The sequence below is a fragment of the Aspergillus undulatus genome, assembly GCF_047715775.1.
Source record: "Aspergillus undulatus strain CBS 261.88 unplaced genomic scaffold BDV17scaffold_6, whole genome shotgun sequence".
In the NCBI taxonomy this organism is placed as follows: domain Eukaryota; kingdom Fungi; phylum Ascomycota; class Eurotiomycetes; order Eurotiales; family Aspergillaceae; genus Aspergillus; species Aspergillus undulatus.
In genome coordinates this window covers 133,496-158,859 of record NW_027396610.1, presented here as the reverse complement: position 1 = coordinate 158,859, position 25,364 = coordinate 133,496, and the positions used below count along the sequence as shown (strand labels likewise).

Genomic DNA, 25,364 nt, shown 5'->3' with positions numbered 1-25,364 from the left:
TCGCTTCTCTTGTTTTGTTGCAACTCCTTAGCATTGACGAAGGATTGTTGTTGAAACGTCCCGCTATAGCTAAACGACCCTGGGCCGGGGCCGAGTCGTCATCATCCCCAGGAGTTACCAAACACTCTTGCCGCATCCCACTCCTTTACCTCCACTGCTCCGTATCGCTACGCCAACCTCGAGTCCTTGAAAGACGTTCCTGCTTTACTTAAAATCCCGATATTCGAAGTCTCTTCTTGCCGCTCGACCAACGCAACAGTCCGACTCTCCACGCTCGGGGGGGAATTCAAGCCAATAAAGGACACGGATGCGATACAGAACCGCATGACGAATGGTCTATCATAGGGGTGTCCGATGGCAAACTGTGCCCCGGCAGTCTCCAACGCAGCGTTAAACCCTTCTTGAGAGAGTTGAAAGGCATCGCCTCTTCTCTAACACCTCCTTATTCCCTCTCGCCAGGGATGAGTTCCCGCAGCGGCTCCGCCGATACCTTCACGCAGCGATCTGCTTCTACCGTCCGACCCCGCCGATTGATGTCATTCACGGAGGACGATGGAGACAATACAGGACGGCAGAATTCGTCCTCTGGGCTTTCTACAATGCGCTCTTCTGAGTTACCCTCCCTCCGCTCCCGCGGCGCAACACCCTCTTCTCGACCGTCTCCAACCGTGTCCCCGATCCCCAAGGGTCACCCTTCGCGAGTCACACAAGGTCACAGCGGCTCCCAGCCCGGAAACTCATTAGGTGGGTTCTTCCCCAATGGAAAACACCAGGATCCGTTCGCTGAGTCGTCGCGGGCTGCTGTAGACTTTCTAGATGCATCCTGGTCATCGCTGCAGGGTATAGCATCCTCGCTTCTAGGGAGTGACATTGCACGGCCGACTGCGAATGGAGCCCCACGATCGCACGCGAGGAAGCCTTCGCGGCCGGATTACTTTACCAAACCACCAACAAACTCTTCGACATGGGGCCCCTCCGGCCCGTCAACACCGGAGATTGGCGCTGGAACACAAGAAGAAAGACAGGCGATGGTACATGCGAAGAAAATGGAGGCATTGTTATTAGCGGACACGGATCCCAGCTGGAATTTGAATTCTCGACACAAGCGGCGCGAATCGGGTGACCGACCAAGTCTGCCGGTAGCCGCACCGGAACAGGACGAGGAGGCGCTGGTTTACGTACACCAAGTCCAGCCTACAGACAGCATCACTGGTGTCACGATAAGGTACGGCTGTCAAGCCGCGATATTCAGAAAAGCCAACGGATTCTGGCCCAGTGATAGCATACAAGGTCGAAAAACAGTTCTCCTGCCGGTTGATTGTTGCTCGGTCAAGGGTCGACCTGTACAGTCTGGGAGGAATATCGATCTGCTGCAAGATATTCCCAGTCGTTCATCCATAGAGGACACAAGCGGGAGTTCGATTGTACCAGCGCCTTCACCTGAGACTTCGACATTCTCGAAAGGTTCAGATCAGACCAGTGCGGAAGAGAGTGATCAAATATGGAAGCACGAATCTTGGGTGCAGATTGACGGGTTTCCTGCGCATGTGGAAATCGGTCGAGTTCCACGGCGCGCGCTGGGATTCTTTCCCCGCACAAGACGGAAATCACTTTCTTATAGCGATTCTGAGCCTGTGCGAAGCCGCGAACAAACCCCGATAAACACAACAGCCTCTTCACCTATTCAGCCGGTCTCACCACAGAATGATCGACTAAATGTGAGCTCGCCAAGGTCCCGAGGTTCAGGCAGGCCTGGGGGTGGGCATAGGCGCCAGCGAAGTGGCCTCGAGTTTTCAGGGACTGGAGTTGGTACTCTTGACCGCAATGTAAACCTCCCTGGGCCGGCTATGGATGGCCTCAGCAAGTTCTTCGCTCAGCACATGCCGACCCTGGCTCCTAAGCAAGCCCCGCCGAACTTTGAGGATTTCAGTGGAAACTCGTCAACCGTGGCCTCCAGCAACTCCACAAGTCTTGATAGTATAGGCGGTGCGGTTGAAGGCTGGGTCAGAAAGATGACTGCTCGAGCTAAGTCCAGCATCAACGATCTTCAGCAGGGAACATCCAGCTCACAAAGCCATGCCCTACCACCAGATACCGGACGGAGAGGTTTTGGAGACCTGATTGAACTCGATGATGGTGTGGAATCGCGGAATTCATCTGGACTCCTTTCAGGGCCAAGCTGGAAGCCGAACTTGACTCGATCCGGTTCCAGCTACACCAACGGCGCGAACCTAAGGGGGCGATTCCCGACCGCTTCGCCTAGCACGAGCAGGACTCGTACTGGATTCAAGGATGATTGAAGATACCGCGTCCTTGTTATACGTCATGCACGACTGCCTTAATATGCTGTTTGTTGATACTTTGCTTCCGAGATATAAACCCGTTTTACGCTTCGAGCATAGCACGGCGTAGCAGGACACTGCTTTGGTTTCTTTCCTTGATATCAGGATATGTGCTTTCTGTGTTTATATTGTGTACCTAGATGACGGCCCTGCTGTTCTTCGTTCAGCATGATCTTAACTTGAGATCTTGGAGGCCGCTGGTCGTGCCCATGCTGAGGGCGTGTACCCTAGCTAGATAATCTGTGTTTCTGTCACTTGAACTTTTGTCAATATTCAATCATGATATGCGACGGGGTAAGCATCTGTAGCAGGTAAGCTTTGTTTATGCTGATCCGGATAAATTTCCCCCCGCAAAATCAACTAGCGAGTCCACCGCATCTCTTCCCCAACTTCTTCCACCTATGATCTGCTTCCTCTGGTCAATCTTCATCCCTGTTTCCATCTTCCACGGCTCCAGAACAATCAACACGCGATCTCCTGCTAACAATACCCGACTCATCATGCAGTTCTCACCTGTGTGTCCCCACCGGAGGAGCCCTCTCTTCAGCCAAAATACAGCAGCACCAGTGCCATAAGTACCCCTCATGGATCGCCATTACGGGGTACGCCTAGTTCGCTCCGCACGAAGCCATTTTGACTGAAATTGGACACTTGAGAATGCGTCATTATCTCTTACCACTGGCACTCCCCTCGGTAGCCCTTCAGCTCCTCTCTGGGCTCCTCGGGGCAACCGTATACGCCAACGCCAGCCCTATAGTAACACTCTCCACTCCGAATTCCACAAACAAAACCACATTTATCGGCCGCTACCTCCCCGAGTTCGACCAGGAAATCTTCCTCGGAATCAAGTACGCAGACGAACCAACGCGGTTCACGCCTTCGACGTTAAAAACCGTTTACGCTTCTGGTGATAGTGATTCGGGCATTGTTCGCTATCGTCCCTTCGCAGGGCCAGAAACAGGGACGGTGCTGTATAACGCTACTCAATACGGATATGAGTGTCCTGGGTATGGATCTGATGAGACGACGCTCTTGGAGCAGGGCTTGATTGAGATTAGTGAGGATTGTTTGAATCTGAATGTCGTTCGACCGAGGAGGGGAGTTGGGGATGGGGCCGGGAATGGGAATGGAGAAAATGATTTATTACCTGTTCTCGTGTGGATATTTGGGGGTGGGTGGCAGCAGGGGGCGACGGCTGATCCGAGGTATGGCGATGAGGATAACCCTGCCCTGCAGTGAGAGCAAGGGCTTCGACCTCGAAGAAGAATCAGAGACTAATGAATCTACGTCCGTCTGGGTAGGTATAACATGACGTATATAACTCGACAAGCAGCATTAAATGGCAAGTCTATCATAGGCGTCTCAATCAACTACCGTCTTGCTGCGTTTGGATTCTTGGATTCGGAGGAGGTTAGAGTGCGTTTGTCTTCATGCATTTACTCTCCTCTGATATGCATGACTAATTCTAATGTGCTCAGGCTTCTGGAGTCAACAATCTCGGGCTGCTCGATCAGCGGGTCGCTATGCGTTGGATCAAGAACAATATTCGAGCATTTGGCGGGGACCCGGACAAAATCACGATATGGGGCGAGTCTGCGTGGGTTTCGCTACCCCAGTCATTAGGCTCCACGCTGATATAATGAGAACAGGGGTGCATACAGCGTAGGGGCTCACCTTGTCGCCAATGGCGGAGACAATGAAGGTTTGTTCAGAGCAGGTATACTTCCCTCCTAATGCAATGCATGGCCCTGTATGCTGACCATGGACGTGAACAGCAATCATGGAGTCCGGCAACGCAGTCGGGCCGCCATGGAACGGCACGGACTGGTATCAACCGATGTATGACCGGATCGTAGAAAAGGCAGGGTACGAGCAATCACAACCCGTTCTCTTGTTCACAACGAACTAACCCATCCTGAAATTGATACAGATGCTCCAACACCCCCGACACACTCGAATGTCTCCGCAACGTCCCCTTCTCGTCTCTCTACGCCGTCGCAAACGAAGGACTCGAATGGTTCGCCGCTGTCGACGGCACATTCATCACGGAGTATCCCCAGATTAGCATCACAGAGGGCAGACTCGCCAGAGTCCCTATTTTGCTTGGCTCAAACACAGACGAGGGCGTTAGCTTTGGGACGACGGGCGTTGATACGGATGAGGATTGTATTGCGCAGCTTACTTGTACGTCTATCCTTTTCCACCTCCACCTTTCCACCCATTTATCTTCCTACCGAGAACTTTGTGCTAGGCTGACAAGGCCAAAAAAAAAAGCATCCAAACGCTGGGTCCTCACAACCGAGCAGGCGTCAGAGCTGATAACATACTACCCGGACGATCCAATCGGCTCCCCCTACGGCTGGGGCAACGTCACATGGCCCGAGAAGGGCCTCTTATACAAAAAGTACTCCTCCATGGCGGGCGACATCACCATGGCTGCGCCGCGGCGGCTCCTGGCTGAAGCGATGGCACGGTATGAGGAATATGTCTACTCGTACCGGTGGGATGTACCGGCTCTCAATGAGAGTAGTAATATTGGGGTTAATCATTTTGCTGAGGTTCGTCTTTCCAGTTTCTACATAATCAGGCTGGTACCTTGAACTCATTGTTTCTGGGGAAATGAAACTGACCAGATCATCTGGGCCGTATAGATCCCCTTCGTCTTCGCAAACCCCGTCCAGGATTTCACCCCGCTAGGCACCGACCCTGCGCGTCTGGAATTAGCGAATCTCGCAGCTCGCATGTGGGCTTCTTTCGCTACGGATCTGGATTCGAATGGGCATGGTGGTGCGTTTTCATGTCCAATCTACCCATTTGGCACTGGCTGATGTGGTGTAGTACCTGATATCCCTGCATGGCCGAAATATACCTCAGATACACCGTCGAACTTCGTTTTTCGGCTTCCGAGGGAGGAGAGTTATGTTGAGGGGGATGATTATAGAGTTGAGGGGATGGAGTTTATCAATAGTATTCCGCGGTAGGGAGAGAGGTTGATTTTATTGAGGTGGGCTGGTATGTTGGGGTTGAGAGTTTATACAGTACATCGCAGTAGATCAACGCAGGACACTTTATTGAATCGATGGATATTAATTCCCAGCAATCTTAGACTCCTATGCTAGATCTCTCTGTATCTGTCTTTTTGTCCGTCCGTCCGTCCGTCTGTCTGTTTGACCTAAAAATTAGCAACATCACGAACGCACGCCATGCCCTGAAACAAAAAGAGGATTTCAACATAGGTAGGAACAAACACCGTATACTCCCCTCCCAAGAACAACAAAAGCAACAGCAACAGCATGAATCTTTAATCAACGCCCAGTAAGCACATCCAATCCATCATTCCCATCCTTAACCACTCTTCAAGAAATAAGCAGCACAATCTCTGCCAGAGCTAAGCAGCCTTCGGAATAATCTTCTTCAACTCAACCTCGCTTAACCACCAGGACAGGGCAGTCAGCATTCCCCTCGGTCGAAAAATGAAAAAGCCGAGAAATAAGATGAACATACAAAACAAGCCCCGAATCAGGCGGAATCAACCCCGGGAACCCCCTCTTGCCATAACCATAGTCACTGTACAACGGAATATTATTATTATCAACAACGCAAGTCAAGTCCGGGTTGAATCCGAACGAGGGTGCATAGAAGACAAGCTAAACACACACCTTGAAATCGTCAAAATCGCCTTCTCACCAAGCGTCATTTGTTGCACGCCCTCATCCCAGCCTGATATTATGATATCGATCGTTAGTCGCAATCCCGCTAGAATCCAATCTTTGTAGTGCCCAGCCCTAATCAGCCCCGCCTCCTCCCTAAAGCCCATACCCAGCTGTTTGGTTCGGAAATAGTTGTGGATACATACCGCGAATAACCTTCCCGACCCCAATCTCCGTCTTCAGTGGCCCGCGGCCCGTCGAAGTATCGAACTGCGTCCCCATGTAGAAATTATCCTTCTGCGCCTTGTCGTCATATAGACACCCCCTGTATTCGATTATCAAGGTGTCGCCTTTTCGTGGGGTGTCGGTGCCGTTTCCGGGGGTTATGAGGGTTTTTGTTACGCCTTGAGGCGGGCTCATTCTCGTATAAGTACCGGTTTGGTGAATGTGACGACTGGGAAACAGGAGATGTAATGGTGGGGGGTAGGATGGTATGAGAATAATTATAAGGATAAGATAGACGAGAATAGGATGGAAGTCTAGGCTGCCTGTCTGATGAGTATAAGTGGGGGACGAAACTAAGGATTGGTACTAGGTACCGAACACGAGTAGCGCCTCGTCCTGATAATGGGGTTGTACCGGTTATATGGGGAAGAATCCGAGGGAGAGGAATGGTGCCAGACCCTATACTGCGTTAGGCAGGAGTCGCTGCTAGCCCTACGCTTAGTCTGGTATCCATGCAGATGCAGAGATTAGCCATTATCAGGGTATAGTGGCTGGCTGCTGTAGGCTGGATTCGACTAACCGAAGGATGCGATTTCGTGATTCTAGGGTGTAAATGTGGACTGAACTCTAGCGTGGTGGTTGATCGGCATGATTCCACGTTGTAGATAATCTACATAGATAGTGCCATGCTATCTGGTTCTTCACCGTTCTCCAGGCGATTCGGCACTGGCCGTCCACGCATGCGGGCGGATCTACATTCTAAGACCAGTCGGGTTTACATCCGTGTATCATGTACCATGTAATGTGTCCTTCGTGTTGGCTGTCGAACGGCTAGTGGTTGTTTCTATGCAGACTGCGTCGGAGGCTGACAGCCTACGGATTGGGTTGAAGGTTCGGTTCGGAACGATTATGACGGTGTTATACCTATGCTTAGGAACTACCGCCATGCAGGATAGGAAATTAATGCAACATGCAGACTTCGAGCCCAGACTAGAGGATTCGCGCAGGGCGCTAGCTTACTTCGTCTTCCAGAAGTCCATCGACTTCACCGTGTCCACGGATACGGATTTCACCACTGTCCCGGGAAATCGGCTGTCCGCGGGTCCCTCCGTCTCGGAAGAGGTGCCGAGACCGAGGTAATGCAGTGTTGAGATGCCCGTCTTTTCTAGGAAGTCTAGGGCCCGGTGGTAGTTTAGTCCGACTTGGTCCAGGCCATGGCTGTCGTCTGAGAGGCAGAATCGTCCTCGGCGAGAGAGGAATTCCTATCGGACTGGTTAGAGCTTATCTTGTATGCGTGCATGAGGGTTTGCACACGGTTGCAGACCCCGAGTGCAGATCTGCAAACGTGTGCAGAGAAAGAAGTATATACCTGACAAATCTCAGCCTTAGGATAAGGCTCACTCATCCCCTTCCTCAGCGCCGCAGAATTCACCTCCAGGATACCCCCATATCCAGCCACGTAGTCCAGATTACGCAGAATGCGCTCCCAAACACCATCCCACTGCCTGAAGCTACCGTTCGGATCATCGCTCTTCAACCGAATAAGATCAAAGTGTCCAACAATCAACGGCTTCAACTGCCGCAGCATATCAAACTGCTCGTCAAAGTACGCCTCGAACAACTTCTCATCCGACCCACCCGCTAAATCGCGCGCGCGTTCGTACATCTCGCGGTCGTAGTCGATCGGCACGGTACATGTATGGTGGATCGAGCCCATGAAGAACTCGAATGGGAACGCGCGCAGTGACGTCTCAATGAGTGTCCGGGACTCTGGTCTGATCCAGTCGCATTCAAAGCCAATGAGGATGCGGATCTGGGAGGCGTATTTCTCGCGCAGCCGGGTTGCTTCGGCAAAGTAGTGCGCTTCGTTGGCGATCATCCATTCTTGGGTTTGGCCCGCTTCGATCTGTGCTTGTCATGGAGACGTTAGATACGTATTTGGCGGGGATATCAGGTACGTGTGCCTGGTTCCTCTGTCTCTCTTTCCTTTTGCTAGGGTACAATAATTGCTTTTCAGAGACCCTGGTCTCGTCTCCTCCCCCACGCTGGCTGAGGATTGGAAATGGCAAGCAAGACGGGAACTAAATACCTCTTCCGGATAGTAATCAGCGTGGCCGCGGGGCATGTGCTCGGTCAGGCAGAAGACTTGGAATTTCTTAGCGATGGCCAATTGGATGACATCCTCGAGGGAATCTTTGGCGTGGCCGGGGCAGAACTGCCCTGAGTGGCTGTGGTGGGAGAATGGCATGGTCTGGATAACGGATCAGCTTCTAGTTCTAAGCTGGTAATGGAATGTAGATAATCAGAAAGAGCGGTATACTCAAGATATGGACTATGGTGCTCAACAAGACTGGCTGTACAAGGATGATCGGACCGGTGCCCCGCTAGATAACGAATTGGCCGGTGATGGGACGGTGAAGGAGCGGTGAGCTGGGTGGTTGTAGAGAGGGAGGACCTTTTGTCAGGTTCGATGATGTCTAATGATAAGGATTTTACTTGGGGAATAATGATAGAGTTGTGTTGATTTGAGGTAGAAAAGAGAGTAAAAATAAAGTTGGTGACCGGTGACGCGGGGATTTTCCGCGTTCCGCTGGGAAGGTTGGGGCCCTTCGGCGTATATTTGGCATGTATACAGACACTTCCCAGCAATTGAACAGCCAACATTCCTAGACACCCTTCAGAGTTCCTTCTGGGTCTATTCCATTGTTTCTGATTTGTTCCCAAACGTAGCGTGCAACAAGCGGAGTGCAAAGACGAGCATATCCTCTTCCGACTTCGTCCAAAATCCCGAGTCCGCTCAGCTCGAAGTCACCGATGATATCTCGAGCAACGGCGTAGCATAGCATAGTGTAGTCACGCATCATCGCCAATTCAATAGCTATTTGTTAAAGAGCGCAGCGTAGTCCGCCGTCCGCGCCCAGTCCGACCAAAGCCCAGCTTCGTCTGCGCCGGCTGATATCAAACACGGTCTCGAGTCAATCAATCCATTCCAACAACTTTGATCCTCACTCAACCAGCCGCAAGCACAGTCGCAACAACATACTCCCCATCATGCGAGATCGATAACCTCCCCATGCGCCCCCTCCTGTTCTTGTCGTAGAGAATAACCTCGGGTCTTCCCTCCGCACCTTCGATTCCGCCCTCTTCCTCATTCTCCCCATCATTCTCATCCTGCTTCTCATTTCCATTTTCACGTGCATGCTTATTCTTATTCTTATCGGAGGTAGGAACAGGAACCCTCACAACAACATCCCTCCACCCAACAACCTTCGCCCCGCCCCTCGCAGCCTTCCGGCCCGCCTCCTTCGCCGCGAATCGTCCGGCTAGCCAGCGCGCCATGTCTGGCGTTACTGTGACTTTTGTGCGCCCCGCGGAGCCTGAACCCAAACTCGAATGCGAGCCCTTCAAATCCACCGCTCCTCGAGTATCAGTATTGGTGGAAGTATCGGTGATCCGGCTAAAATCAGAACGCAGATTAAAGCGGGTTCGGAAATCGCGCTGTTCGGGGTTGGAGAGGATGCGCCGCGTGAAGCGATTCAGGTAGTGCGGTCTGGCGAGGAGGCGGGTTATGCGTGGGAGGTGGACTATGTCTGTGCCGATTTGGAGGGATAATGGGAAAGGGACGGGGGTTTTCATGATTGTGTTTGGTTGAGAATAAATAAAGGGTGAAAGTAGATTGCCCGGGTGGAAGCTAAATTATTTTGGCCGCGAGAGTCGACCGCCGCACAGGAATAGGTGACTAAGCTGTTTTGACTTAAACTAGTTGTCTAGGTCGTCGTTTAGATATATCAAAAGACGAACTTAACGGTTACTAGCTGGAGAAGTAAGGTACAATGGCTCTACGCAAGTTTATACCGAGCATACGGACTACACCGAACAAGGCCGCAGCCCTGCCACTAACGACGGCGCTGTCACCGCTTGCTACATCAATCCCAACACAATCGCTCCGAATGAAAGGAATGAGCCTTCCAATTGTAGTCCTCTATATGTACATATCCGCCTAGCCGGGCCCAGTCAAGCCGCCAGCAAGCGATCTTAAAGCCCCCAATGACTCTGACCCCACGGTCCCGACAGTGTAAATTCGGTCATCGCGTGGAAATTGCAAACTGCATCGTATCGTACTCGAGTCATCAGAACCAGGCCATCCTCCGCTGGATTAGGTACGCCTAGGAGATTTTAATGGCTCGACTTCTTTTCCTCCCCGTTCACTTGTTTCAGGAAGTCCCTGGACAGAGGGTTAGCCAATTGCTTGAGATACGAGCCCAGAAGTTTGAAAAGGCGCAGTTCAAATATAGATTGTTCATGGTGTAGTGGCCGGGTATATGGCAGCGAGACAACATACTGAATAAAAGCCTCCTCATCCTTAGAAGAAGCCTGGATCGGGGGAGCAGCGGGCTTCTGCTGGGCACCACCGCCACGGGTAGCGAGGTAGATACCACCGAAGAGGGAGCCCAGGATACCGAGGGAAAGCTATAATCAATAAACATTAGCCTTGTTGTTGTCAAGCAATCTGCGTCTCGTTTCTCGGCAAAGACAGGGTTTGGTTTGAAGGAGTCGGGGTGACGACGTGGTGCCGGAATCGGAACGGGAACGTACGTGGTGGGAGCCAACACGCTTGCCGGCGATCTGGTAGTAGACGACCATTATGGCGATTGAGGAGTGAGGTCTTCGTGAGAGAAGGGGATGGACGAATGGATTGATCGAAAGAGCTGTGCTGCGGGAGGAGACCAACCGACGCTGCGTTGAAGTTGCGGCCCGGGTTCGGGCTTACTGGATGCGGTTAGGCTGTGTAGGTTGCTGAGTCAGCTATAAACCGGCACTGGGTGTGCATAAATTGTGCAATGCAAGCTACGTAAGCTACATGAAGTCATGTGACAATCCGGTAGTTCCCGCCGTTTAATGACGTCGGGAAGTGGTCGGCAGCTGGAGATCCCCAGATTCAGCCATCACAACAGGCTGCAATGGCACGCGAGACCATATTTGCTTTTGATGTTCATGCAGAATAGATCAGAGATCACTATCGGCTGTACAAGGCTTCCACCGGAGAGTTTCCAGTAGGACCAGGGAACAGGAAACCACGAACCTCGGTGGAAGTGATCTTATCCAGACTCGAACTCCGGTAATTATGCGGGTATGGCAAGACAGGGAGGCGTAGCAGTAGCACCGTGGCATAGTAATATCTGCTCTCTTAGCTCCTGCTCCTGGCTTCCTCACCCCCCTCACTTTCTCCTCATCTCAACACCTACCACCTACAATTCCTCGTTTCGGTCGGTCTCCCTCGTACTCGTACCTCGTTCAACCCCAGGATCCTACTCCAACATGTTCTGGGGAAATCGCAAAGACGACGAACATCCTGAGCCTCCGCCGCCCAGCGCACGGAGAAAGCTCTCGCCGCATTTTCAGGCGATTATCGATCAAGACGACCACTTCTACGATGATGTATATTCTCCATAGTGCGTATCTCGAATCTCATCAAGTTCCACTCACTGCATGCCGTCGCTATCCCCACTCTCCATTTACCCTGTTACTAGCATCATATCATCCATATTCACAACCACGTTAACTTCACCACTCCCAAAGTGCAATTTTTAAATCCAACCCCTCAAAATGTCCTCAAATACCTCTAACACCACAACCAACAGCGCCATAGACTCAACCGAAACCCCCTACCGCTACGCCGGATACGCAACCCGTCTCCGCACCCTCCTCCTCTCAGCACACCGATATGTCGCGTACACAAGCGACATCGGCGAGTCTTTCCGCCCAATCGCACACCCGTACCTCGTGCGCACGGCCTACGGCATCTCCTGGACATACCTGCTCGGCGATGTCGCGCACGAGGGGTACAAAGCGTACCTGCGGAACCGGCGCGTGCTGGCGCCGCCGTGTGAAGCGTACAAGGATAGTTCGGATTTGAGCCACCAACAGATTATGTACGGGATGGTTACAGGGGATGTTGCGGGTTCGCTTTCTTCACCATTAAGCAGTGGGAAAGGCGACGAGAAAGGGAAAAGTGAAATTGAGAAACGAGGCGGAGATAGCTTGACGCCTTGGCCGAGCACGCATATCCCGCTTATCGAGGACTACCGGACGGTCATGGTGAAGCGCGCGGTTTTCCAGAGTGTAGCGAGTATGGGACTTCCGGCGTTGACGATCCACAGTGTAGTGCGGTATTCGGGGCGCGCCTTGAAAGGGAGCAAGAGTACGTTTGCGAGGACGTGGGTTCCTGTTGGGGTATGACATTTCCCTCCTCCCCGCTCCCCAGTGTACTATCTACTAGCCAAGCCAGCCTTGAACATCTTGCTAACGAACGGTACCAGCTTGGCCTCTCCGTCGTTCCCTTCCTCCCGTACATCTTCGATCACCCCGTCGAAGGCGCCGTGGACTGGCTATTCCGCGTTGGGCTGTACGTCTACGGCGGCGAGGACGCCGTCAAGCCTTTACCAAAGCACTCGGAAGTCGCGGCGAGCAGAGGCCACGACGCGGATTCGACCTCGCTGAGCCATTTCCATATTAGTGCGCCGGAGGGTCAAGGCAGAGATAAGGATAATGTAAGTTGGGATGAGTATAAGCAGGAATTGGCGCGCGCGAAGGAAGCGAGGAGGCAGGAGCGCGAGGCGAGTGGGGGTGGAATTCTGGCGATGCTGGGGTTTGGTGGGAAGGGGAGGGAGACGCAGACGGGGACGCAGGGTGAGGAGGGGAAGAGGAAGACGGAGTGAGGCGGTTTTTATGGGGAATATGGGACTCAACTTCAAGGTGTTGGGCACGGTCTGCTAATCTCGACTCCGCCCAGCGAGATTTTATACTCATTTATCCGTACTTATACGTACAGAGTTCGGTCTCTGTTGAGCCCATTCTCTTTTATTTCCTTTGTACCGTTGTGATATCCAGGCATGGGTGTGCTCTACGTCTCTTCAACTTCTTCTTATTGAGCTCAGACCAAGTGACATGAAACAATCATGTTATTAAACATTACCTAACGCACCGACCAAAATGACCACATCTAGAACAATGGTATAAGACTAGATAACGATTATAAACATCTAATTATAAACATCTAATTCGTGCCAAACATGGCTCATCTCTTCTCTACTTTCACTCCAGTTCACTATACAGCTGTACAAACAGAAAAGGTCAAGGATAGAGTCGGATCAAGGAAGATTGGATTGGTGTCCAAACCAAAAAGAGGAGTTGGAGAGAATGATAGTGTATCTGTGTGTGGCCAGGTCTCTGCGCTGTCACAGGGTGATGATGATGAAGAGAAGAAACCAGAAACAATATGGGGAATAAGTCGAAAGAAAAAATGATAAAAGTATGTGAAAAGAAGAATGAAGGACGCGTGTGGGCACACCGTCATGTAAAAAGTTGAATACAGGTAGAAGTCAAGAAATATACAAACAGATAGCCCACTGACGAAAGGAAGCGGTGCAGAGACCTCTTGTTTCTCCCACTCGCTCCTCCTGGGTTGTATAGCCCGGTCTGCCTTGACCCAAGACCATGCAATTTTATAGATTTTTTTCCCTTTATATATCATTTCCCATACCTAGTTCCAGCCCAGAGAGTTTTCAGCCATGACAGGGGCGCTGATCATTTGAGTGCGTCCGCTTCCCTGGGTGTTGTTGCTGCCACGAGACATGCGGCCACCGCCGGTGAAGATAGAACCACCCTCGCTCATCTGGTCCACAGTAGAGCTGGTGCGGCGGTGGAGTTGACGCTTCTTGCGGTAGCGGCGAGCGACCCAAAACATACCAGCACCGTAGGCGGCAGCACCTGCGACAACACCGACACCAATGCCGACAGAGCTGGCCTTAACGGAGCCGCTGCTACCAGCGCCAGCAGTGGAATCATCGTAGGAGTTGTTGTTCGAGTCGTCACCGTCGTCGCCAGAGCTGCCGGAGTCACCGTTGGACAGGGAGTTGCCGTACGAGTCATCGTACTCGCCAACAAGAAGAGGAATGGAGGGGTCAATCATGCCCAACAAGGTCTTGACAGAGTCGTCAGGCTGCTCGTAGAGTCGGGAGATGGGGTTGTGCAGGAGCTTCCTCAAGACGTCCACCTTTTCAGTTGGGATGTAGGCTTGGGCAACAGTAGCGATGTATCCGGTAGTGGCTTCGTTATCATATGACGAAATGGCGAACATCTGGATGTCGCTGCTCGCTTCCTCCAAAGCGTAAACCAGACCTTGGGGAATGTACAGGAAGATCTGCGACGATGACAGCGGGTGGGTCGCGACGAAGGAGTAGCGAAGCTCGCGGGTGAAACCAAGCTGGATCAAAGTAGACCCTTCAGGAGCGTCTGGAGGACCGCCAGCAGGAGAGATAGATCCAGGCAGCTGGGTAGGGGCAACGGTAGTCGTCTCCTCAGTGCCGGTCTCCTCGTCAATCGGGCTAGGCTCCACCATGATGCTGGTCGGCACCCAGTCAGTGGGTTCAGCATAGGTCGTGGTGGTGGTAATCTGAGTAACCGTGGTATGGGGCTCCTCGGTGCTAGTAGTTGTGGTAGTAGTCACCGGGACGGTAGGCGTGGGCTGCTGGGAAACCGTGGAACTTGAAGTGATCAAGCCACCCGAAGATGTAGGGATAGCGGAGTTGCTTGAAGTGGGAACAGGAGGAATGACTGGAATCGAGGTTGCCGTGCTGCTAGTGGTTGGGATAACGCCGCTGCTGGTCACATCGGAGGGGCCGAGAGTAAGGGTTGAGCTGGGCACAGCGTCGGTGCTCGAGGCAGCGGTAGGGGTCGACTCGGGAACGCTGACGGGGATTGTAGGCAGGAGGTCAATCAAACCGGCAGAAGTACTGCTAGATGTCGCCAGGGGAGTGCTGGTGCCAGTTGAAGAATCAGTTCCGAAAAGACCATCGAGCAGACCACCTGAAGAGCTAGTGCTAGTCGGTGTAACAGTGATCGTGCTGCTTGTAGAATCGCCGCCCAAGAGGCCACCAAGTAAGCCACCAGATAAGCTGGTGGAAGTAGGCACTGGACTACTGTGCGTCGCAGAAGTCTCACCTCCGAAAAGACCACCAAGACCACCTTCCGTGCTAGTGGCAGAAGGCGAGGCAGCACTGGTGGTAGAGGACGTGGAATCGGCGCCCAAGCCCAAATCGAGATCAAGCAGACCGTGAGAGGTGCTAGTGGCAGAAGGCGACGTGCTGGTTCCCGCGGGCGAGTTGGCAGTCGTGGTTGATGAAGAAGACGAGGTTTCACCGCCCAAGCCCAACCCAAGATCAAGAAGGTTGTTCGAGGTGGTGGTAGCCGAGGGCGAGGTGCTGGTTCCTGCAGGGGAGTTGGCAGTCGTGGTGGCCGTGGGAGAGGTGCCAGTCGAAGTAGAAGACGAAGTATCGCCACCCAAGCCCAGACCGACGTCAAGACCAAGCAGGTTGTTGGATGTGGTAGTGGCTGCAGGCGAGTTCACAGTCGTCGTAGAGCTCGAGGTAGCGCCTGTGGCGTCTGTGGTCGCAGCTGTGGGGGCAGTAGTGGTAGAAGACGAGGTGGCAGATGAAGTATCATCTCCCAGACCAAGGCCTAAATCGAGATCGAGTAAATTGTTGTTGGACGTGGTAGTAGCCATGGGCGAGTTCGCAGTCGTTGTAGAGCTAGACGTGGCAGCCGTGGTATCAGCTGCGGTGTCAGCCGTGGGGGCAGGCGTCGTGGAGGACGAGACAGAAGACGAAGTGTCAGCGCCAGCGCCCAGGCCAAGATCAAGATTCAACAGGTTGTTGGAGGAAGTGGTAGTCGAAGGCGATGTAGTGGTATCAGCCGTCTCTGTTTCCGAGGTGGCAGCATCAGTAGTGGCCGCTTCAGAGGTGGGTGCATCGTCAGAAGTCTGAGCGCTTGCAGTCTCGGCTGTGCTCGAACTGCTGTCGGACGATGATCCGCCGAGAAGTCCTCCCAAAAGACCGCCAACTAAACCCTCGTCCTTTGTTGTCGAGGACGCGGCAGTTTCAGTCGTAGGCTCCGGTTCCGCCGTAGACGTGGCAGTAACTTCCGCTACGGTGGATTGCTTGGTAGTGGTCGAGGCAGCACCCGTCGCAGCCGCAGTGTCAGCGGTACCTGTGAGAGTGTGCGTCTTACCATCCTCGTCGACAGACAGGGTGATGGGTACTACCACAACATCGGGCTCCGACTCCTTCGTTGTGGTTGGGTTGGCGGCAGTGTTAGCGGCAGTATGGGTAATAGTAGAAGAGGTAGTGGTTTCCTCCTCGGGCTTGAACAGCGAGTTAAGCCATCCCAGATTCGAGTCGTCGCCAAACTTAAATTGACGTTTCACTTCTTGGTTGTGACCGAAAAGAGCGTTGGGTTGATGCGCGGCAACCAGCTCCAGCCCACCAAGCGACAGCGCAGCCGCGAGAAGAGCAGTCTGAGAAACCATGATGACTGTACGCAAAGCGATCGGAACAGCGGGGGACTCGTACAGGCGACGGCAGTTGGATATAAAAGAATGGACTGAGCAAGGGCTCAACGGGTTCGCGACGTTTCACAGGTGGAGGCTGGCCGTGACGGTCTGGAACGATATCAATCCCGAAACGACGTTCGTTCAATTCTCCTTTCCCTCCGCAAGGGATAACGAGGTTGCCAGCGACACGCGTGGTAAGGTGGTGGATATTGTGTCGAGCGATAAACAATCGGGTTAAAGAGCGGCAGGGAGTTAACCAACCCCCTTTAATTAGTATTCAGATAAAAACGAGTGTGGGTGTGAGTGCTGTAAGGAGCGAGGGATGAGATCTAAAACACGAAACTGTCAAAAGAGATGGCAGTGGTCAATGAGGCTGGCTATTATTACCTCTCAAAGGTTGCGACCGTGGGCGAGGCAAGGAGAGGAGAGCAAGCAATGGATTGTCAGTCGCTCATTGACGTGGAAAGAAATACCAAAGGCTGGCGACGTCAACGACAGCACCAACGGATGGCAGAAAGCATCAGGCGAAAGGTGGGAAGAAAAGAGAGGATGAAGATGAGAGGGATCGAGAACGAGACAAGAGAGCGAGAAAGCAGAAAGGGGAGGGAGGCTAGAGACTGGGCTGGGACTGGAGACTGGAGACTGCGAGGGGAGACTCGAGTGTAGTGGGCGTGGGCCGTGTACCGTGGCAATAGCGGCACGAGTCTTTCATCGCGCTGTTTTACACGGCAGCCACCAGGCACCGCTTTGTTCCTACTGCTGCTAAGACTACTAATTTTAACTCGTCATTCTGCCCTCTTTCTTGCACTGCACTGTCCGAGTGCACTCGCCTTCCCTTCAAATTGTGTGCAACAACACTCCCTTTGCTGCATTCCTTGGTACCGTCCATGTCCCAAGCACCGAGTAACGCTAGGAAATGACGCCAGACTAGAGCCAATAGTCCCCAGTCCAACGTGCGGTAGACACGAGGTTGAGCCACAGAACAACTAGTTTACGTTCTAGTGAAGATGATTCAGATCGACAGCCGTCCGAGAGGTTTGGCCATGGCCCATGGGCGATGACAGAGTTGGGTCCATCACTGAGTGAGTTGGCAGGAGATCTCTTCTCCAGACTCCATCACGGCGCCAACATCAGGCCTGGCCCCTTGAGGACTTGGAATTCAGCGGCTGGCGAGAATTGACAACAAACCGAAAAGTCACCGAAATAATATCCAAACCCCCACGAAGACCTAGACACCTCGACCCGGTTTAACACTTTCGGAATTGGTCAACAATGACGGACCTTGCAGCGACGGTGCGAGCCATGGCCAGTCACAATCGAGGTCGGCGATCGGTATAATTGCAGGCAGCACATCACAATGACCATGAGCGGGGCTGACGACACCTCTTCTCGTCCAGGCCGAGACCGCCGGCGTCTTGTTAGCGCATGTTCCTGGATTGCGTGGGTCGGTGCGTGTGCCTAAGGACACGAGCACTGATCAACAACTCAGTCTGACTGAGCCTCGAGAGTCTTACTCGCTTCGATCAACGAGACATCTCTCTGATATGGTTCTCAATATTATTTCAATTGGACTTTTCACAAATATTCTCTTGCTTTGACAAAAAACCCTCCATGTCAGTCCGTAAAGTGGGATTCTCGACAAGCGACTGGGCAACCCGGTCCGCCCCCTTTCTGATAATGCACTAGCCTCTCGTCTCACCAAAACGATGCTAAATTATCTGCCGAAACCATTCGGTTATCACGTCCATTCTCGCATGATCCTCCGCTTGTCACGAATCCTCGGAGTCCTCGTGTGCCTTCCCCTGAAGTGTGTATGCTAGCCTGCAAAGGGACACTGGTCTGAAGCTGAAGAACCAAGATCTGCTAAATACCACGTGCAAGGAGCCTGATCCAAGAATGTGTCTTTGATTCAAACTCAGAATACCAGACGCATCAATCCAAGCGCATTCCTCCCTCTGAGGCCGAAACAGACCCAGTCTGCGAACATGCTGTCATTGCATTCCTCGTAAAAATCCCTAATTCCGACACAAAATGGGTGAGCACCGAGACTGCATAATGGAGAGCTACATTTCGCTAGGACGCTCTGTGATTCGGACCAGCATGAACCCCTGGTCCTTGGTTCTCTTCGACCGTGGCCATAGGACTTGCAAGGTGCCTGTCCGGATTTCTTGGGCTTCACCTCGTCAAATTATCAATCACGTCCCCAGGGCTTAAAAACCACATCAGAGTCCAGCTATTCCGATCGACGTCAAAGCTCAATGAAATGCTGATCAGTGGCAGAACCAATACGGTCATCATCTTTTGTCTCGCTAAGTGAGCCACAATCACAGACTCACAGCAGAGAATTCTTTGAATTCTTGCCCTTTTCCCCTGGAAAGCAGAACAAAATAATCAAAGAGACCATGGTTGATCACGCTTGTACCCGACGCTACCTTTCCTGTTCCTGAACTGAAGCCGAGCGACCAAACCAATCATATCGACCGCCGCTCAGATTCAAGGTTTGGATGGGCTTTGGAGCCAAGGTTACGCTGCAGCGAAAACAAGAAAAGCAAAAATATCACGGACAGCAAAGCAAATTTCGTCCGGCAAGGCCCAGCCCTGCGAGAAAGAGAAAAAGAGAAAAAGCAAGCTGCCTGCACTCTACGTCTGCAGTCATCTGTCGATCGGGGCTTTTCTTGACTGGTTGGAATTCTGCCAGCAATTTCCGGAGCTCATTTTTGTACGACGGAAATGAAGGACTGGAAATTGAGGTGAATTCTTATCTGGACAGGTCGTTTTGCCGACCAATGCCCTGTCATGCGAGAACACAACATCAGATCGCACTGCGTCTGACATCGAGGCTGCCCTAGTACACTCTACAAATCAGACGTCAACAACGCACTGCACAGTGTTGTCACTATTGGAAATGACGAGACAGCGCCTCATCATTCTAAAGCATCGCTTTCAATCCCTCGCGGAGCTACGCGACATATTCGACTTCACCTCCTAAAGCTTCGCCTTGACGGTCCCCGTCACAACGGCGGAACACTCAATCTCAACATCCGACCCCTGTGGCAACGTCTTGACAGCCACACATGTCCGCGCCTGCACAATACATTAGCGTCCGCCAAGATACCTCGAAAGACAACCTTGAGCGGAGGAAAGAAAAGAGAAGAAAGGAGGCCGACAGGATATACGCAGGTAGGTAGGTAGGCAGATAGGCGGGTACGTTGTGTCCAGAGAATAAACGTAACGTACCGGCCTTGGCTCAGGCAAACACTCCATATAAACCTCATTCATATCCTTAAAGTCCTTCATATCCGCCAAGAAGACATTAACCTTCGCGATGTCTGCAAGACTCGAGCCTGAACCTTCAAGGACGGCGGCAATGTTCTTGAAGATTTGGCGCTGCGTATCGCAAAACACATATCAATTAGCCTTTCTTTCTTTTCATTTCAGTTGCCCATCGACAGCTCCAGCCTCCAGCATGAGTTATCAGATACGGGAAGGGGGAAATCAAACGTACAGTCCTATCCTTCACACTCCCCCCAACCATCTTGCCCGTCGCCGGGTCGATGCCGAGCTGCCCGGATAAGAAAGCGATGTTGCCCACGACGGTCGCTTGCGAGAGGTAAGGCGACGGCGCGGGGGCGTTGTGTGTTCGGATGTGGATCTTGGACATTTTAACTGTGATCTTCGTATTCTACTTGGATTGGGTGAGGTAAGATGCAGGTAGAATTGAACTATCGAGTGGAATGGAATGTTGGCCGTTCAAATACGTAGTGTGAGGGGAGTTGGAGTAGATGTTGGAGATGGAGAGACGGCTGACCCACAACGGCCGATAAGATAGCCGCATATAGTACTAGTGCCCTCATCATCTTACGGCTGCCGCCTGCCCGTCGGCCAGGACTCAGGCGAGCTGGATATCGCAGCTCTGGATTGGCGTGGACTGAATCCATATTCAGTAACGAGTTGTCTAAGCTCCCGATGTTATGGGATGATGGTGCTACGGTGAACTCTCATGTACATCCTTTCATTCCGCCGGCTTATAAATATTTATCCTATACCTCAACTGCACCGCTCGATACTCTCCCGCCCAACCTAAGGTAGTCAGGTTCGACTCCCTTGAAAGCCTTATTTTATGGCAAGCTTAGGACCCAAGCATGGGCGTGGTATCAAGATGGCAGCGAAGTCTTCGTTGATTGAGGGCTATCATTATAGACTACATTATTGCATCTATAGTACTAGAAAGAAAAAAAAGAAACACAAGACTGACGTTGATAAGCGCCACACAAATTCATCATACTCCCATTAATGACACCGTAAAATCCATACTGGAAAGCAAACCCTCAGCGAAAATACAACCGTCACTTCACTTGCCCCCAGTTTGTGCCACCTCACGATTAGCTCTCCTCCCCTCAAGATTGCTCAGCTCATCAGCCGACTCAATGAGTAGACCTTGGACTTTGCTGCCGTCAATAGAAAAGCCCAATAACTTAGCCTGTATTTGAATTGAGTGAAGTTCTCTCTTCAGATTAAGGACTTCGACAATGCTGCGTTCGAGTGACTCGACAAGCTCTCTGTGCAGGAAGGTCTTCAAAAAAAAAAAGGAACAATGACGGCTTGTCAGTACAGGAATCCTCATAATAAAGGAGCAGACAGGCGATGTGTGGGAATTGACGTACCAGCTGGTCTTTGGTAAGCTCTCTGACAGGCTTGCGGCGTAGTGATTCAGTACACGCGCGTTTCGCGTTGCGAGACTCCTGGTCTCGCTGCCGTTTCTGTCGCTGATAGGCGTGCTGTAATGAAGGCAAAGAAGTCATAACCAATGGGCGTAACCTAAATATTTGACAATAACAGCGGATGCGCACGTACATAAGCGCGTCTGTCTCTCGGCATCGTGAATAACGTCTGGCATTCGATGCCGGGTGAGACTGCTGAGACGAAGAGTGATGAATTGCGGCATGAAGCTCTTTGCAGAATGGAAGTGGCGGAGAGGCGATTCAAGGAGGAGTTGTCGAGAAGAGAGAGAGAAGAAGAGAACTGAGGGCCATGGTCAAATGGGAAGTCAACCCAGCACTTTGAAACTACCTGCCAGGGAAGGTGCGTCCCTGGCCGTGGCTAAGCAGGAGCATCGAAAGAAGAAACCTTGCAACAGCGGACCACAAGGACAAATAGAACAGAGGCAGCAGAGAAAACCGGGGGTTGCAATTCCGTGCGGCCCTTGCTTCAAAAGCTGAGTGAGGTCTATCCTCGGACTCATGGTGTCGTGGTTTTGAAGTATGGCACTCGCGCTCTCGACGGATTAAGTGGTCGCTCCTCCTTGTACTTTTCTCCAGTTCATCCTAATTAATCAAGTCAACTGAGTCGGGTCAAAATTTGTCTGGTTAGTTGAAGGCACCGAGCATAGCGATACTGGAGTAAGCTGCAATCGATGTGATTCTTGGGAGCTATTCCTGTAGAAGTCGGTGCCTACATCTAGTATACACCTTAAGGCTCAACGAAGCTTTAGGGACAAGCAGGGTTTACGCTGTAATCAAGTATTTAATCATGAAAAGAGGCTCTTTTGTGTGGACTCTCACCTAGTCCAGATCCATCGCCGTGGGTGGCCGAGTAGGCAGGGCCCAGTCTAGTATATCTATATCTGCCTTCTACATCATATGGACGTCTATGGCTATCTGGTCTGGTGTTATGAGCCATGACAAGCAGTCAAGGCTCAAAGGAACCTGTTCCTAATATGCGCTGCTGATGATAAAGGATTCACTTATCCTCGATCCTGATCTCTGTTGAGTATATTCACGCATGTTTACAGTGGGCCACAATTCACGCAAACAGTTCACAGCCATTCCACGCCACTCCCAATAGTAACACCCAGCTGAAGAAATCTCAATTCAATTTAATTTTCAGATGAGGCTTCTCTTTCACTTCTCCTCTTCTCTCTTCTCTCATACTCATCTTGCCGTGTTGTTGTTCGATCGATAACAACGAAACGTACCTCAGTCCGATCGAGGCACCATCGGTACCTCACAATGGACCGCCCCAGATCACGTCCCCTTTCCCCAGTTTACGAAGAAGAAGGGAATGGCGAAGAAAAGGAGAGAAAGGTGAGAGGAGGTCCAAGAAACGAGCCAAAGGAAGGCGAGATCGAAGAGATATCATCATTCCCTGAATCCGACACTGAGTCCGACGGCGAGGACGCCCTCCCTATCGAGGTCGACGTCCACGGCGTAAAGGCAAAGGTCTACCTTAATTGTGCGGAGGCAGATATCATTCCTGCGAGGTATCTTGAGAAGGCGGATCGGTTGCGTATGTTATCTTTATCTTCGTTCTTCCCTCTCTTTATTACTTTTACCTCACGCGGCTGCGAGATTATACCTATAAGATAAACCTAGGGAGACTGCTAATAGAGAACAAGACATCCTCAAACGCGTCCCCTGGATCTTCCGCGCCGCAAAAGACGGCCGCACAGTAAACATCAATAAATGGTCCAAGGTCGATATCCGCTACCGAGGCGTGTTCAAGACGCTCAAGAAGGTCCCACCGTTTGAGGCTGGCTTGTTCGACGTTTACACACTGACTTCAGTTCCCACTTCTACTTTGGCCCCAGTCCCAGGTGAGGGGGCAGGTGCAGGTTGTAAAGGTACCGGTGCTGGTAGTGGCCATGGACGATTCAGGTCCGGCTCCGGGAGCTCGTCTAGATCGTCGAGATTCGACTTCGAGGAGGCTGTTAAGGCGCAGGGGCAGGTGGTTTATGCGTTGCTGGATGAGGTGTTTAATATGTTGAAGATTACTCGTGAGGCGGACGATCATCGGGTGGTTTTCTTTTTGAGGTATGCTTCTCTTTCTTCCCTATCTTGTCCTGAGATCTTCTGATGCAAGACGATGGACCGCCTGGTTCGCTTGATTGCTTGGTTTGGCAGCTTTGGCTTCGTTGCTAATGAAGAGTTGGCCGAGACAGACCTCGCCTGCTTACCTGCCAGCCCGAATACTGGGTCGGATACCGAGCGAAACACAGAGACACGCCCTTGACAGCCGGCTCAGTCTCGCTAGACTTTGAGCCGAGCCGGGGCACGCCTCGTGCTGTCATGCCTGTTGTGACGGTACGTAATACCTTCCCCTTGTCCATCCCATCTCCATGTCCCACCCATATCTTCAATAAACCCAGACTAACATCCCACATAGACAGCAGAACGCAACCAACCCCTCAAGCAAGCCCTAGAAGGCGAAATCAAGCTCCTCCTCGCACAACTCCTCGTGCACATTCACCGCCTAAGCCCACCAGGCGACAAGATCCCCGACCAAGAAGCCTTTCTGATCGCCATGCACGGCTCAAAGCTGCACATCCTGCGCGGGATCTTCCCAGGCCAGAAAACCTCGAAGCTCTGGTGCGGCAGACACATCCCTGGAAACCGATTCGACGGGGACGCGTGGAGCACGAGCACACCGAACCTGTTTAGCAGAATGAGTATGAGTAGTAGTAGTAGTAGTAGTAGTAGTACTATCGACGAAGACAGGGACAGAGCCCACGAGCCAAAATTCTACAGCAAGACGAACCTCGAGCGGTTCATGGAGCAAGTCGAGTGGAGCCAGCTGTCTGACCCCTCGAACGAAGCACACCCGCGCGCGTTCCAGGTACTCGGTAGCCGCGAGTACGATCTGTGGCTGAAGTGGGAGTTTGCGGGGGCGCTAAGGATGCTCTCTGGTCTTGCGATGTACCTGATGAGCGGGCAGGCAAGGTGCGGGGTCTTGCAGGATGTGTTTGAGCGGTATCCGTATGATGAGGGGTTTGAGACTGAAAGTGATGATGGGAGTGAGGGGAAGGAGAATGTGATGAGGGAGCAGAGGGAGGTTGAAGAAGAGGAGGGTAGGGCTAGGGTTAGTGAGAGGGAGGCGATGAGGAGTTTGGTCCGCGATAAGATTGGGGGGTTTGCGGAGGGGCTGAAGCAGCCTTGGTGGGATTGGGATTGGGATGATAAGGATAAGAGTGAGAAGAAGAAGGGTGGATGTGGGAAAGATGAGGAGTTGATTATGGGCGGGCCTTGACGGATTCATTATGGATTATTTATTGGATGCAAGCGCGCTGAAGGGGCGGATAGGATACCCAGTATTTCAATTTGAGATTGTTCGCTTCTATTCTACATAGAGCGGAGATAATCAACATTCAGGTTCGTTCAAAATCAGACATGCTATTGCTCTCTGTGGCGCCTTTCTGACTCAAACACTGTAAACCCATCAACACCCCACCCGTCCTCTCCGCCGGTCCTGAAGTACTCGGCGACGACACCGATTGCATAGCATGTTCCTGCCGTAGCGGCACCACCGATAAACATGCGTCGAAAAGCGTTTCTGACCCTCCCTTTTGGAGCATCCTTGCGGGATTGACCGGCAGACGGATTTTCTGACAAGGACCCAGTATAGGGTTTATGGTAAGCCGGTTGCGATGCTGGTAACTTTCCAACAAGATCATTAATGGACCTTCTTGTACTTTCGCCCATCTGATACTGGCTGTCGGATGAGCTCACTGCCGGGGCCTTTCGAAAGACAAGGATATCTTTACCCCCCGAAACAATTTCATATCCTTCTGCATGCATCTGACTCAGACATGGTAAAAACTTGGCCGGACTCTTCAAGTGGGAGAGCACATCAGTCGGATGAATATGCTCGCTCGATGCATGGAGCGACGAATTTGTTTCTGCCTCTGTCACTTGCTGAGAAGAAGGGTCATATGCAAACACGCGATATGTTTCAGAAGTTCGGGCTTCGTTCACACTAGTCGTC

General features: G+C 52.0%; 10 protein-coding genes across 10 annotated transcripts; 4 read left to right on the top strand and 6 right to left on the bottom strand.

The window, feature by feature from the left end:
• The first annotated feature begins 120 nt into the window (after nucleotides 1-120).
• BDV17DRAFT_194326 (putative LysM domain protein) lies at nucleotides 121-2,602 on the top strand. Its single transcript, XM_073755154.1, has one exon. It carries the CDS (start codon nucleotides 462-464, stop codon nucleotides 2,298-2,300), a length of 1,839 nt encoding a protein of 612 aa, XP_073619159.1. The 5' UTR covers nucleotides 121-461; the 3' UTR covers nucleotides 2,301-2,602.
• Nucleotides 2,603-3,499: 897 nt separating this feature from the next.
• Nucleotides 3,500-5,414, top strand: BDV17DRAFT_254202 (putative triacylglycerol lipase (LipA)). Its single transcript, XM_073756737.1, has 8 exons — nucleotides 3,500-3,758; nucleotides 3,821-3,939; nucleotides 3,992-4,059; nucleotides 4,118-4,208; nucleotides 4,273-4,526; nucleotides 4,617-4,900; nucleotides 4,994-5,129; nucleotides 5,181-5,414. Exons 1-8 carry the CDS (start codon nucleotides 3,651-3,653, stop codon nucleotides 5,321-5,323), a joined length of 1,203 nt encoding a protein of 400 aa, XP_073619158.1. The 5' UTR covers nucleotides 3,500-3,650; the 3' UTR covers nucleotides 5,324-5,414.
• A 117-nt stretch (nucleotides 5,415-5,531) lies between these two features.
• On the bottom strand, nucleotides 5,532-6,588 carry BDV17DRAFT_194306 (FKBP-type peptidyl-prolyl cis-trans isomerase). The gene is made up of 4 exons (XM_073755153.1): nucleotides 6,199-6,588; nucleotides 6,002-6,062; nucleotides 5,847-5,909; nucleotides 5,532-5,770 (listed from the first exon to the last, which is right to left on the bottom strand). Exons 1-4 carry the CDS (start codon nucleotides 6,410-6,412, stop codon nucleotides 5,731-5,733), a joined length of 378 nt encoding a protein of 125 aa, XP_073619157.1. The 5' UTR covers nucleotides 6,413-6,588; the 3' UTR covers nucleotides 5,532-5,730.
• A 520-nt stretch (nucleotides 6,589-7,108) lies between these two features.
• On the bottom strand, nucleotides 7,109-8,758 carry BDV17DRAFT_194299 (histidinol-phosphatase). The gene is made up of 4 exons (XM_073755152.1): nucleotides 8,538-8,758; nucleotides 8,307-8,468; nucleotides 7,587-8,123; nucleotides 7,109-7,479 (listed from the first exon to the last, which is right to left on the bottom strand). Exons 2-4 carry the CDS (start codon nucleotides 8,463-8,465, stop codon nucleotides 7,234-7,236), a joined length of 942 nt encoding a protein of 313 aa, XP_073619156.1. The 5' UTR covers nucleotides 8,466-8,468; nucleotides 8,538-8,758; the 3' UTR covers nucleotides 7,109-7,233.
• BDV17DRAFT_194298 (uncharacterized protein) lies at nucleotides 8,757-9,914 on the bottom strand. The gene has a single exon (XM_073755151.1). The coding sequence runs from the start codon at nucleotides 9,851-9,853 to the stop codon at nucleotides 9,227-9,229; it is 627 nt and encodes a 208-aa protein (XP_073619155.1). The 5' UTR covers nucleotides 9,854-9,914; the 3' UTR covers nucleotides 8,757-9,226.
• A 209-nt stretch (nucleotides 9,915-10,123) lies between these two features.
• Nucleotides 10,124-10,945, bottom strand: BDV17DRAFT_254193 (ATP19 family protein). The gene is made up of 3 exons (XM_073756736.1): nucleotides 10,814-10,945; nucleotides 10,560-10,687; nucleotides 10,124-10,442 (listed from the first exon to the last, which is right to left on the bottom strand). The coding sequence occupies exons 1-3, from the start codon at nucleotides 10,859-10,861 to the stop codon at nucleotides 10,394-10,396; spliced, it is 225 nt and encodes a 74-aa protein (XP_073619154.1). The 5' UTR covers nucleotides 10,862-10,945; the 3' UTR covers nucleotides 10,124-10,393.
• Nucleotides 10,946-11,169: 224 nt separating this feature from the next.
• On the top strand, nucleotides 11,170-13,219 carry BDV17DRAFT_254191 (mitochondrial fission process 1 family protein). Its single transcript, XM_073756735.1, has 3 exons — nucleotides 11,170-11,670; nucleotides 11,860-12,451; nucleotides 12,538-13,219. Exons 1-3 carry the CDS (start codon nucleotides 11,351-11,353, stop codon nucleotides 12,934-12,936), a joined length of 1,311 nt encoding a protein of 436 aa, XP_073619153.1. The 5' UTR covers nucleotides 11,170-11,350; the 3' UTR covers nucleotides 12,937-13,219.
• Nucleotides 13,220-17,264, bottom strand: BDV17DRAFT_254189 (putative mucin family signaling protein Msb2). Its single transcript, XM_073756734.1, has 2 exons — nucleotides 16,995-17,264; nucleotides 13,220-16,936 (listed from the first exon to the last, which is right to left on the bottom strand). The coding sequence occupies exon 2, from the start codon at nucleotides 16,581-16,583 to the stop codon at nucleotides 13,761-13,763; it is 2,823 nt and encodes a 940-aa protein (XP_073619152.1). The 5' UTR covers nucleotides 16,584-16,936; nucleotides 16,995-17,264; the 3' UTR covers nucleotides 13,220-13,760.
• Nucleotides 17,265-19,524: 2,260 nt separating this feature from the next.
• Nucleotides 19,525-20,561, bottom strand: BDV17DRAFT_194201 (Endoribonuclease L-PSP/chorismate mutase-like protein). The gene is made up of 3 exons (XM_073755150.1): nucleotides 20,113-20,561; nucleotides 19,845-19,994; nucleotides 19,525-19,691 (listed from the first exon to the last, which is right to left on the bottom strand). The coding sequence occupies exons 1-3, from the start codon at nucleotides 20,266-20,268 to the stop codon at nucleotides 19,593-19,595; spliced, it is 405 nt and encodes a 134-aa protein (XP_073619151.1). The 5' UTR covers nucleotides 20,269-20,561; the 3' UTR covers nucleotides 19,525-19,592.
• Nucleotides 20,562-22,615: 2,054 nt separating this feature from the next.
• On the top strand, nucleotides 22,616-24,629 carry BDV17DRAFT_287845 (uncharacterized protein; the record flags this gene model as incomplete). The annotated part of the gene is made up of 4 exons (XM_073761250.1): nucleotides 22,616-22,892; nucleotides 23,002-23,416; nucleotides 23,545-23,686; nucleotides 23,769-24,629. 4 exons carry the CDS (start codon nucleotides 22,616-22,618, stop codon nucleotides 24,627-24,629), a joined length of 1,695 nt encoding a protein of 564 aa, XP_073619150.1.
• Between the last annotated feature and the right edge of the window lie 735 nt (nucleotides 24,630-25,364).

Coding starts and splice junctions, on each gene's coding strand:
- BDV17DRAFT_194326 (XM_073755154.1), top strand. CDS start 462: ATGAGTTCCCGCAGCGGCTCCGCCGATACCTTCACGCAGCGATCTGCT.
- BDV17DRAFT_194306 (XM_073755153.1), bottom strand. CDS start 6,412: ATGAGCCCGCCTCAAGGCGTAACAAAAACCCTCATAACCCCCGGAAAC. Junction 6,063..6,198: donor GGTCGGGAAGGTTATTCGCG/GTATGTATCCAC, acceptor TCATAATATCAG/GCTGGGATGAGGGCGTGCAA. Junction 5,910..6,001: donor GCGATTTTGACGATTTCAAG/GTGTGTGTTTAG, acceptor TCCGTTGTACAG/TGACTATGGTTATGGCAAGA.
- BDV17DRAFT_254193 (XM_073756736.1), bottom strand. CDS start 10,861: ATGGTCGTCTACTACCAGATCGCCGGCAAGCGTGTTGGCTCCCACCAC. Junction 10,688..10,813: donor AGCGTGTTGGCTCCCACCAC/GTACGTTCCCGT, acceptor TATTGATTATAG/CTTTCCCTCGGTATCCTGGG. Junction 10,443..10,559: donor GATGAGGAGGCTTTTATTCA/GTATGTTGTCTC, acceptor CCCTCTGTCCAG/GGACTTCCTGAAACAAGTGA.
- BDV17DRAFT_254191 (XM_073756735.1), top strand. CDS start 11,351: ATGGCAAGACAGGGAGGCGTAGCAGTAGCACCGTGGCATAGTAATATC. Junction 11,671..11,859: donor GATGATGTATATTCTCCATA/GTGCGTATCTCG, acceptor CACAACCAACAG/CGCCATAGACTCAACCGAAA. Junction 12,452..12,537: donor GGACGTGGGTTCCTGTTGGG/GTATGACATTTC, acceptor GAACGGTACCAG/CTTGGCCTCTCCGTCGTTCC.
- BDV17DRAFT_194298 (XM_073755151.1), bottom strand. CDS start 9,853: ATGAAAACCCCCGTCCCTTTCCCATTATCCCTCCAAATCGGCACAGAC.
- BDV17DRAFT_194299 (XM_073755152.1), bottom strand. CDS start 8,465: ATGCCATTCTCCCACCACAGCCACTCAGGGCAGTTCTGCCCCGGCCAC. Junction 8,124..8,306: donor CTGATTACTATCCGGAAGAG/GTATTTAGTTCC, acceptor TGACAAGCACAG/ATCGAAGCGGGCCAAACCCA. Junction 7,480..7,586: donor CTAAGGCTGAGATTTGTCAG/GTATATACTTCT, acceptor CCAGTCCGATAG/GAATTCCTCTCTCGCCGAGG.
- BDV17DRAFT_194201 (XM_073755150.1), bottom strand. CDS start 20,268: ATGTCCAAGATCCACATCCGAACACACAACGCCCCCGCGCCGTCGCCT. Junction 19,995..20,112: donor GGAGTGTGAAGGATAGGACT/GTACGTTTGATT, acceptor TGCGATACGCAG/CGCCAAATCTTCAAGAACAT. Junction 19,692..19,844: donor GTTTGCCTGAGCCAAGGCCG/GTACGTTACGTT, acceptor TGTATTGTGCAG/GCGCGGACATGTGTGGCTGT.
- BDV17DRAFT_254202 (XM_073756737.1), top strand. CDS start 3,651: ATGACGTATATAACTCGACAAGCAGCATTAAATGGCAAGTCTATCATA. Junction 3,759..3,820: donor TGGATTCGGAGGAGGTTAGA/GTGCGTTTGTCT, acceptor TAATGTGCTCAG/GCTTCTGGAGTCAACAATCT. Junction 4,060..4,117: donor TGAAGGTTTGTTCAGAGCAG/GTATACTTCCCT, acceptor GGACGTGAACAG/CAATCATGGAGTCCGGCAAC.
- BDV17DRAFT_254189 (XM_073756734.1), bottom strand. CDS start 16,583: ATGGTTTCTCAGACTGCTCTTCTCGCGGCTGCGCTGTCGCTTGGTGGG.